The following is a 12,371-nucleotide window of genomic DNA, read 5'->3' as shown; positions in this document are numbered from 1 at the left end:
CCTGGACTGGCTTGTGCGGGTGGCACATAAAAGACACCATTTCGAGCGTGGCCGTTTTCGTGCGGGTGACACGTAAAAGCACCCACTACACTCTCTGAGTGGTTGGCGTTAGGAAGGGCATCCAGCTGTAGAAACTCTGCCAAATCAGACTGGAGCCTGGTGTTGCCATCCGGTTTCACCAGTCCTCAGTCAAATCGTCCAACCCATGCTAGCATGGAAAGCGGACGTTAAACGATGATGATGATGATGATGATGCTTAACAGTCGTCTTGTTTTCTACTTGCACAAGTTTTGTCATTTGTGTTTCATCTCACCACAGATACCATTATAAAATTTTCCAATTTATTTGTTATCTATTAATTATGGTTTCTGTTTGAGATACTGACAATGATAGATTATTAATGCCAGCCACCCTCTGCTCAAGAATTGATAAATATTAATCACAGTTGTTATCATTGTCATCACCATCACTACCATCATTATCATCACCATCACTATCATTCTCAATATCATCATCATCACTAACATGCATCATAATTATCATTATCATTACTGTCACCACCATCACTATCCACATCATCTTCATTTCTATCATCATCATCATAAACATCATCTATATTATTATAATCATTACCACTGCCACTGTGTTGGCACTCTATCATTTATGACGTCGAGGGTTCCAGTTGATCCGATCAACGGAACAGCCTGCTCATGAAATTAACGTGCAAGTGGCTGAGCACTCCACAGACACGGGTACCCTTAACGTAGTTCTCGGGGATATTCAGTGTGACACAGTGTGACAAGGCACAACGGAAACAGGAAGTAAGAGTGAGAGAAAGTTGTGGTGAAAGAGTACAGCAGGGTTCGCCACCATCCCCTGCCGAAGCCTCGTGGAGCTTCAGGTGTTTTTGCTCAATAAATACTCACAACGCCCGGTCTGGGAATCGAAACCGTGATCCTATGACTGCGAGTCCGATATCCTAACCACTGGGCCATTGCGCCTCCACACTACTGCCACTACTGTAATGATAATCATGTCCAGTGTTTTAGCATTTGTTTGTCTCTGTAAGCAGGGTTTGGACAGGTAATTCTTGCATGAGGAATTGACAGAATTAGTTATGTGCTAAACTGATGGTAAATCTGAAACCCAAAGTACTGATGGGGAGAGGATATGTGTCAATAACCATTATTCCAAAGGAGAATTCTTAGAATGTCAATAACTCCAACTGTCTGAAAAAATGTAATGTCTGATATTTGGGTCTTTTATCCTTCAACAAATAGCAGAAAAAGTGAAAGGTGCTGTTTGTCTGGTAAACAATAGCAGTGGTCTTCTAGTTTGGAATGCAGATTTCTGTAAGGAGTTAGGGCTCTGCTACCTCAAGTGTTTATGGAAAATTAAGGAGTAGTGTTAAGGGCTGAAAGGCCATCATCATTGGGGATGTCAGAATCGAACTATTTTACAGCTATGGTGGAGATAAGTTTGGTGAGTTCAACTACAAAGTAAAAGAGTTGAAGAGTGTGAGTCAGGGATTGCTCTTGTGAATGTGGGACGGAGAGGCTGCAACCAGAGTTAACATAAGAGAAGTAGAGAGAAAATAAAATTATTGTTGGTTGTGGGAAGTGACTGAAGAGGAAGATGTGAGAGAAGTGGAGAAGATCTGGAAGGTGGGAAAGGAGAGAGAGAGACATTAACCAGGGAAAGAACAACAACCACAAGTAGTAAAGAGAGCACAGTAAAAGCTGTATGAATAACCACACATGTATATACGTAATGAACATGTACACTCAACCATATCGGTATCCAGGTGTGAAATGTACAGCTGTACAAGCACACAAAATCACAGATGTACTGAAAAAAGAGAATGAAGCTGAGAAAGTCCTGAAAAAGAAAGTGAAGGGGAAAGACGATATTAGAAACAAGCTGATGTGGTGCCAGAATCAGAGGTTGAGGTAGCTTTTCAAACCATGGGGAGCAAAAGGGAGCAGAATCTCTTGGGTGTTCAGGGCTACAAGTCTGCCACAGGCACCATCAACTTTGAGTACTCAGGATTTTTTTAATGCAACTATTATAATCCATATGCAACTTACATCTGATTCATCTTATATGTTTTATTTTTTTCTGAGATCCTTTGTACTGCATCATTTATGCATACTGACATTACACATCCAGCAACAGTATACTCACCTCTTTTCTTTCTCACCTTTGCAAATCCTTGCAATCAGCACCTAGGTTTCAGTATCTTACACTTCACATACGCATGTAAGTATGTATGTACATACTGGTACTCCATCTGTTATGACAGTGAGTGTTCCAGTTGATCTAATCAATGGAACAGCCTACTCTCTGAGGGAGAATAACTTTGTAGAGGGAGTGGCACCCTGAACTTTTTTCCTCCCCATTCTTTTTCTGGCTCCTATGCTTTCAGCACACCTGTACTAATTATATCATTGTGGTAGCAAACACTATTGACTACTTCTAAGGAGCCTTCTGAGTGGTTAAAATATATTTTCCCAGTGCACTTCATTTTTAATGCCCCTATATACCAGCTGCGTGTGTGGGTATTCTTTGTTCTTAGCCCATGTGTGACCCCACTACACTGCTTATACATCCATTGTTTACATTGGGCATACTGTATAGAGTATCAAACTACTTTTCTGCACCTGCAAACCACAATTTCCCCAAGATAGCAGCAGAATGTGTTTTATTTACCATAATACTAGTTTTGGTTACTTTCAGGCCTTTCTTTTCCAGTTTTTGTTTCTCTAACTGGAATTTCTCCTCTATGTCTTTCACATATTTTGCCATAAGGGCAAGGGCATTAGCATACAGGACTTCTCACCAACTATCAACCTTAAACTCCTCTGTCATGCTTAGAGTACTATAACAAACAGAAGCAAGCTGAGTTCTGAGTTGTGTGAATATCCAAAGTGAGAATTTATCACCGTATGCTTTTGTGAAAGCATGGTAAAATTTTGCATAAAATGATGTTGATGCGTGTGTGTCTGTTCTCTTGCTTTGACATCACATAACAGTTGTAAATGAGTATCACTGTCATGCAGACAGTATCCTTTGTTTCCACTCTTCTGCAAAAAAAAAAAATGTCTGGCCATGAGAAAACATTACCTTGCTTGAAAACAGTTGGTTATCCAGCTGTAGATCTGTTTCAAGAAATTCTGTCAAGCATGGAAGAGTGGATGCTAAATGATGAAGTTGAAGTCAGCAATGTAGGACAGGGACCATTGTGCAGATCATGGAAACTAGTATGCATGTATATATGAGTGAGTGTGTGGACAAATGAAAGAAAGTAATACTCAGCACATTTGGTGAGAGTTACATGGGAACAAGTCAAACTGTTATAATAACAAGTAACAGGAGATCAAATAACAGGAAATAAGACAAATTCAAAATGGCGTCTAAATGTTGAGCTTTTATTGGTAAACTTGGATCATGTTGTGTTATTGGTTTGGAAGTGACATCAGATCATATTATTGTTCTTTGCATGTAGCTGAATCAAACTGTTATATTATACACACACATGCATGCATACATTTATGTATGCATACATATATATGGGTATGTGTGTGTTTTTACTTGTATTAGTCATTGGACTGTCAGTGGCCATGCTGGAGCACTATCTTGAAAGATTTAGCTGAACAAATCAATTACAGGACTTCTTTTAAATGTGTTACTTATTCCAGCAGTCTCTTATTGCCAAACAGCTAATTTATGGGGACACAAATAAACCAACTCCAATTTTTAAAGTAGTGAAGTAAGGAAAGACACAAAATACATACACTGTGGGATATAAACTGCTTCTCAACCATATGGTTAAAGGGTCGCATGTCACTCTATGGTACTTGATTGAATAAGTGTCTTATACTATAGCCCAGGGGTCAACCAAAGCTTTTCGAGTAGCATTGGCAGATGGAAATTGTAAGAAGCCATCGTATATGCATATATATATACATACATATGTTTGTGTGTGTGTGTGTGTGTGTGTGTGTGTGTGTGTAGTCATTCATTCATTATGAGGTCATACACATTTTCCATCTCCCAACTTTACATTAGTTGGTTTAAGGCTTTTACAGATGACATTTGCTCAAGGTACTGTGCAGTGGAACTGAATCCAAAAGTGAACTTCTTAACAATACAGCCATGCCTCTGTATGTATATGTATGTGCATACATGAATGTGCATGACTTAGATTATTCAGCTCATGATCATAAGTTTGTGGCAGCACATTGTTTCCTTCTGCAAAACACTTTATTTCATGTTGCCAAAAATAAGTTGTACCTGTAATTAAAAGGGTCATCCTTGTTACATTCTGTGACACACTGAATCTCCCTAGGAACTATGTTAAGTGTATGCATATCTGCAGAATGCTCAGCTGCTTGTACATTAATTTCATGAGTAGGCTGTTCCATTGATCAAATCAACTGGAACACTCACTGTCATAACAGATGAAGTACCAGTATGTACATATATACTTACATGAATATATACACACATTCATGCATGAGATAAGTGTACCAACACTGTGGCTATTGTTTATGAATGTTTAGATGGAGATCATACGCAGTACTTTTAATAAAAATATTACTGCAAAAGTATAACCTGCTGATAAATCATGAGAGCTTCAGCAACCAAGAACATTGATCTTCTAAAATAGTTCTGTTTTTCTAAAGATTCCTCAGAGATTCTTTATCTAACCTCTCAACTGCCAAAGTTACAAAGAATATATCTCCTTATGTAAAACATAAACAAACTATTATTGGCTTCAAGTAGTTTACATGAAAATATGAGGTTGACAGTGAAGATTTAATAATAGAAATAATAGAAAGCTAGAGTGGTTATTGTGAATAAATATGCATACAGAAATTATATGCAATACATTAAACAAATGTATTTAATCTTTCTGTGTAAACATAACCTATTTGTAAATAACAAATACTCGGACAATTGAAGTTAATCTTATTTATTTGTACTTCACCCTTTTATTACCATATTTCTGTTGAAATATACTGCCTTTGTTACATTGAATTTTGAAAATAACGAAGAATCTAGTAAAATTACTTTGTCATTATTAAACTGGTGTCTAAGGTGGTAAGCTGGTAGAAACATAAGCACACCAGGTGAAATACTTAGCAGTATTTCGTCTTCTGCTATGTTCTGAGTTCAAATTCTGCTGAGGTCAGCTTTGCCTTTCATTCTTTTGGGGTCAAGAATTAAGTACCAGTGAAACACTGGGATCAATGTAATCAACTAGTTCCCTCCCCCAAATTTCAGGCCTTGTGCCTAGAGTAGAAAGGATCATTAAACTGGCATCTGGGACATAAATTAACATGAAATTTTGAAGGAAGGCTTTAATTTAGATCATTTTTAAACTAAGCTTTTATCATAGAGCTAGGGGCAATATTAGGCAGGTTGGTATCAAAACAAGTTAACATTTTTGTTGTTATACTTTTGTTGAAATACTGACTTCTTTTGAGTTAATTTTGCAAAGAATGATAAATTTGGTAAAGTAACTTTGTCATTATTAAGCAGGTGTTTGGAACAAAAAAATAACATAAAATAAAGAAAATTGGCCTCAACAAATTTCATCTAACTCATGCAAACATGAAACAGGGGACATTAATATGATGATGATGGCAGTGGAAATGATATAACTTCAGATACTAAATGTTTTTAGAATGTAAGAAGCACTGCTGATGCAGTAGAATGTGGTACTGACTTATAAAAACATTTAGTATATTTCATAGTATATTGTGTTTGCGTAATGAAGTACCACGTACCTACAAATCTTTAATGTTTACATACCCGTTCCAGGAATGCATCTAATATGTAAATTGGTATATCCAATAACTTAACGCCACTGTATGAGGTAGCTATATATGCAATGTGTTCAGAGGCAAGAGTGGGCTAGATGAGTGCTGAAGGGGCAACAACTCCCAAAATGTGGCATATACACTCATTGCTTGTTTACATCTGATGTATCGATATGAAATGCTATAGCAAATATCAGTGCTGGGTATAGTTTCTATAGAATATCTGTAGAAACAACCTTAACAAGAATGATGTAAGGAGTAAGGACTTTCGAGCAAGATCGTTGTCAGTGCCCCCGGACTGGCTCTTGTGCGGGTGGCACATAAAATACACCATTTTGAGCGTGGCTGTTGCCAGTACCACCTGACTGGCCTTCATGCCGGTGGCACGTAAAAGCACCCACTACACTCTCAGAGTGGTTGGCGTTAGGAAGGGCATCCAGCTGTAGAAACTCTGCCAAATCAGATTGGAGCCTGGTGTAGCCATCTGGTTCACCAGTCCTCAGTCAAATCGTCCAACCCATGCTAGCATGGAAAGCGGACGTTAAACGATGATGATGATGATGATGAAGCACTGCTGATGTAGTAGAACATAGTACTGACTTATAAGAACATTTAGTATACTTCATAGTATATTGTGTTTGCATAAGGAAGTATCACACACCTACAAATCTTTAAAGTTCCAGTGTTACACAGATTCTGCTCAAGACAGTTATATGAAAGTTACAGATGTCTGTAGAATACTCAACCACTTAGAATATGATATAGTCAATGCGAAATGTAGTTTCTGTTGATCAAACATCTAATTCATTCATCATTAAACTGGATGTTTAATCTACCGTCAGTGTAGTCTGTAAATATGAAAAGAGCCACATCTTTTGGAATCCTATTTAAACCAGCCATATCCAGCTAAAATATTCTGTCTCATCTTCTCGTCTACCAGATCTGACTTTTCACGTGTACCCTGCTATGTCAATCTAAAAATAAACAATCACATTACCGAAAACTTGAACCTACAATTAATTCAAAATAGTGTAAACAAATAAGCATTACATTTGGCAGTTATCTGAATGCTGAAGGATTAAGGAGATCTTTTTTGAACTTATGTCTTTGCCTCTGGGATTGTTTTCCTACTTTTTATTTTAAATCTATGACACTTCCTCATGCAAAATTACTCAACCATGAAATAATGCCTCTAAATGTGATTTATGAGTATTGCGTGTGATATCATTATCAACATCATTATCATGTTAACATCCACTTTCCTGCATGAATCAGATGGAATTTGTTAAGGCTGATTTTCTATGACTGAATGCCTTTCCTGTCACTAATTCTCACCTGTTACCAAGTAAGGTAATTTTTCTTCATAGCCAAAGGTAGTGAGCTGCCAGAATTGTTAGCACAATGGGCAAAAAGGGTGGTGGCATTTTGTCTGTCATTACATTCTAAGTTCAAATTCCACTGTGGTCAACTTTGCCTTCCATCCTTTCAGGATCAATTAAATAAGTACCAATTGAACAGTAGGGTCAACGTAATGGACTTATTCTCTCCCTCATGTTGTTGACTTTGTGCCAAAATTTGAAACCAATATTTCTTCAAGACGAGACATGTTTTACATGGAAGGCTGCAAGAAACACCATTTGTATGACAGTGCTGCTACAAATATATATATATATATATATATAGTGTACTGTTCTGTGATGGTAAGATCAACAAAATAAGTACTCCATCTGGTGAGAGATAAATATCTAGTATATATAAATCAATATATGTGTGTGTATATTGATTAGCACATACATTTCCACAATTCTCAATCAATTATCACCAAACTTTACACACACATTACTTATGTCTCAAGGATGGTCATGCACTATAGCATTTTTCCCTAGGGCACCTGCATAAATGGAAAAAACTGGGGAAAACGGTGGTTTACACGGGTTTTTCTCTAATCCATAGTATGTACCTAGTTTTTTTGTATGTAGGGTCTTCCATACTTTTTTAAACTATATGGTTGTAGAGTTCTATATTTAAGAGATGAAGAATTATGTACATTATTTACATTTGGCAGATATTTGTCCTCATCTTGTTTGTTGTTAACACAATGTTTCGGCTGATATACCCTCCAGGCTTCATCAGGTGTCTTGGGGAAATTTCGAACCTAGGTTCTCATTCCAAAGGTATTTTTTGATGACCATGGGCATATGGTGTAGTGGTTAATAGTACAGGCTACTAACCCCAAGATTCCAAGCAGTGTCCTGAATAATAATAATAATAATAATAATAATAATAATAATAGCGTTGAAAAATACCTTAGGAATGAGAACTCACCTGATGAAGGCTGGAGGGTATATTATCTGAAACGTTGTGCTAATTTGGTTAGGGAATATTATAAAAGTGAAAGGATTTTGTCTATATATTTTGACTGTCCACCTGTGATGGTGATGAATGAAATTGACTCAGAACACTGTACGTGATGAATATTCAATGCCAAACAATCTTAATCTCCATATTGAAACTGCATTAAACTATGGCAAGCTTACCTTTACTTATTCTGAGTTACTTGAAAGGTGATGTTCCCTTCCCTCTCTTCTATTTGTTGATACCTTTGTTTACCTACCAATACATTGTTTCTTTTTAAGGATGCTTATTTACCTAGTTTTTATATTTCAAATGTGACATCCTTTCACTGTGAATTACTAAAGATTCAAAGCGGTATTCGTGAACTGAATGTTTTCAATTTTCGTTACCTGAAGTCAGTTTCAGAGTGGTCGTACACTGTAAGCACGTAGCAAATACAATTCTTTAACTCTACTTTTTCAAGTACGTATTATTTTGCCATTTTTGAACATACCAATCATACTTCTCTCTGAAGAAATAGCTCCCTTTGCTGTTGAATAAAATAAACTCACAGAGGGGGAGTTTCAACATCTTCCTTCAATTTCCTTACACCATTTATATGGCTGTTTCTGACAAGAAATTTCACTTTCATGTAAAACAACTATGGAGTCATTATCCATAATCTACTCCCAAAACATTTCAGTAGCTCTACTTTGCATCGCTTGCAAATTTATGTGTTCTATGATAATTTAAGTGCAACGACCTCTACAATAACCAGCCTTCAATTTGATTTTCCATTCCTAGGTTAATCAGAAACATAGATTGCCATACTACTCATAAACCTTTTCAGTAGTTCGATTATCTGGTGAAAAAAATGCCACCAAAGCAACTTTTGCTAGTTACTTAATAAACACACACACACACACACACACACACACACACACACACACATACAGCAGGTTTCTTTCAGTTTCTCTCTGCCAAATTTATTTGCAAAGCTTTGGCCAATCTGGAGATATTGTATAGGAGAAAACACTAACCCAAATGCCCATCAGAAGGACTGAATCTTAAACTATGTGACTGAGAAGTAAATAACAAACTTTTCAACCAAGCACCCATACATGTGCCTTACATATTTTACAAATTTATAACAGGTGTCATTGGTGGTGCCAGGTTTTGAAATAAAGTCTTTTATATCTAACTGAGTTTTTTTTTTTTTTTATCTGATTGGGGATCATGTTTCTTAGAAGTAATGATAATCCAAAATATCTTTATTTTACTCCTTTTGTTTTTGCATGACTTAGAGCAGGAAGTATGGCAACGATTACATTTTTCAAGGCCTCTGAGACCAGTGGGAGGAAGTTATCCTCACAACAGAGCCCAGGCCCAAATGCTTTCAGCAAAGTGTACTCTAGGACCAGGTGTTGGTATTAAACCAGGCAATAAATTAAGTTTATAAAACTGTGTGTCTCCATGCTGCAACAAAATTATATTTCAGTAAATTTGCAGTTATTTTCAAATCTTTCGTTCATGATTTCTGGCCAACAAACAATTTAGAACCTCTATGTAGTTCATTCAGCCTATGGGATATATAGCACCCAACTATCTTAAAAAGAAAGGGTACATTGGATGATGTAGTACTAGATAGACTTTACTAAAATAGATGGGATGATCATGGCTGGAATTCCTATCATGGCTCTGCTCAATCAGTTATTGTGAAGTTACACAGCAACAACACACAGTAACTATATAATTCTCTTGTGTAATTACTGTATGTATAATTAATGCATGTATAATTGACATGTTCTAATTAATGTGTGCAAAATTATTGCATGTATAATTAATGGTAGGGGTCTTATTTAGCCAATATTAGTTATTTTCAGCTAAGTACACTGAGATGTTGGAAACTGCCAGGCAGCCAGTTAGCAGAGTCATTAGAGTGCCAGATTGAATGTTCTGTGATGATCATTTTGGCTATCTATTCTCTGAGTTCAAATCCCACTCAGATCACCTTTGCCTTTAATTTTTTTTTTTTAATCGATAAAGTGCAAATCCTGTACTGAGGTTGAGTTTTCTCTTTTTCTCAATTTGTGTTTGTCTTTTGGTCTTTTGCTCTCTTTCTGGGAAAAAAATCAGTTGTTAGACCTGGAGAGGGATGGGCTCCTTCAGGTGTAAAATGTCCCAGGCACACTGTACGTCTTCACAGCACCCCTATGACTCCATAAAGAAGTAAAGAGTCCATTGCATGGTATATCATGCTAGTATGGATTGGACATGAACCATGACCCACCTGCTAGGCAGTACATTATCAACCCAATGACTTGTCACTTTTATCTTTTGGAAATAGAAATGCTTTAATCGAATTTATGAAAATGGCATCAAAATATTTTCTAAGAAAGCTTCAGTTCTTCTTCATTAGGACATTGCATGAAAGACAAACTATTGAAAAATATGAAATTAATTTTATTGTGTGTTCTATGTATTCTTCATTAAATGTGTAATTGCTATTTTTTTTTTTTTTTTTTTTTTTATCACAGGTACAAACCATTCCTTCATTGTGTAGCAATGTTGTTAATCCAGCAACCATAATTCAATTGGTGAAAACTGTTTTGAAAAGTCAGGAAGAAGTTGGAATACAATGTTGTTCTGCTTGGATGTTAGGTCATGCCTATTTGGCAAATTCTACGGTATCAGAAGTAAAATCAAGTGGTAACTATTAATTTTGCTATTTTTAAAATGACCAAAAAAAAACTCTATAGATCCCAAAAGTATACTTGTGAAAAAAGTCTTTATATATTATTTTGCAACAACAATATAAGAAACAGGACTAAAAAAAGAAAGAGAAGACAGGAAAAAAAAAAACAGGTGGGGGATGAGATAACCTTCATTGTCATCATTATCATAAACATCATCAACACCACCTTTTAACAACTGTCTTCCATGCTGGCATAACTTGCATGGCATAACAGTATCCAATGACTCCAAGGACTATATCATGCTCCAGTGTCAATTTTGGTATGGTCTCTATGGCTGGATGCCCTTACTAATGCCAATCACTTTTCAGAATCTACTAGGTAATTTTTCTTTCTTCTTTTTCATGACACTAACATTAGTGAAGTTGGTAGGCAACTTGAAAGATGAAGACCCTCTTTGAATGAGTGGAGATACAGTAGAGGGGAAGACAGTCTTATGCTAGGAGAGGTTGCAGTATGTAAGAAAGATACAGAACAGTACAGGTTTGTTGCTGTAGAGGAAGTATATGGTTACACACATAAAAGAGAGGTTGGGAGAGTCACTAGGCGTGGAACTAGAAAGATAGAAAAGAAATAGTGATGATGAAGTGTCAAGGTGAAACCTCAAGATAGAAAGTGAAAGTATGTGCAAAATGAATAAAGAAAAATATGTAACAAGATATTAATGACGAAAGAAATGAAAGATAGACCCAGGAAAGAGAGTTCATCGGCAGAAGATACATGTGTAACTAACAAGAACTAGCCTTTAATTCTGATACAGTGAAGTAGAGCACCAGATCATAAATGTACCAGTAAAAACTTAAAACATATTAATTTGGGGAACTATTGAACTAGCCCAACCAAAACCTTGTGAGTGGATTTGATCAATGGAAACTGATAGAAACTCACCATATATGTATGTATTTGTGTGTTGGGTTTGTTTCCACTCTTCACTGAACAACTGGAGTCAGTTTGTTTATATCCCCATAATTCAGCAGTTTGTCAGAAGAGGCCAGACACCCTTCAAGGTGGTGCTCCAACATGGCCACAGTCCAATGACTGCAGTACGTAAAACATGAAAGAGATTTGTAAACAAATTCATATAGTAAAATTGAATATAATGATCACTCTTGTTTTTAAATAACCAATATGATTTACTATGCAATGATGCAGCAATTTTTAAATTGTTATTCATTAACGAAATTGTCATTTCTTTTCAATTTTGCATCTTATGACATTAATGAATAAATCACTATTCAAATATGATTTAATTAGTTGCCTACCTCTATCTAATGAGAAGATTTAAGAGTTACTCTGTTGATTAGTGATATGTGATCATCTTAATTAGCTGTCATTTGTCTGTCTTTATATGCTCATGCTAAATAGTTTCATTGTAAGTGGCTGAGGTGATGAGTAGCAAACAATATATCATGTGTGTGTGTGTATATATATATATATATATATATATGTGTGTGTATGT

General features: G+C 36.2%; 1 protein-coding gene across 1 annotated transcript in view; it reads left to right on the top strand.

Moving 5' to 3' along the window:
* The window catches only part of LOC106879427 (focadhesin), a 260,907-nt gene that overhangs the window by 209,604 nt on the left and 38,932 nt on the right, over positions 1-12,371 (top strand). The window contains exon 29 of the mRNA XM_052967658.1: positions 10,697-10,868. Within this exon, the coding sequence (XP_052823618.1) occupies positions 10,697-10,868 (172 nt within the window). The remainder of the gene's footprint in view (positions 1-10,696; positions 10,869-12,371) is intronic.

The sequence above is a fragment of the Octopus bimaculoides genome, chromosome 4, assembly GCF_001194135.2.
Source record: "Octopus bimaculoides isolate UCB-OBI-ISO-001 chromosome 4, ASM119413v2, whole genome shotgun sequence".
In the NCBI taxonomy this organism is placed as follows: domain Eukaryota; kingdom Metazoa; phylum Mollusca; class Cephalopoda; order Octopoda; family Octopodidae; genus Octopus; species Octopus bimaculoides.
This window is presented reverse-complemented; position numbering and strand designations above follow the sequence as displayed.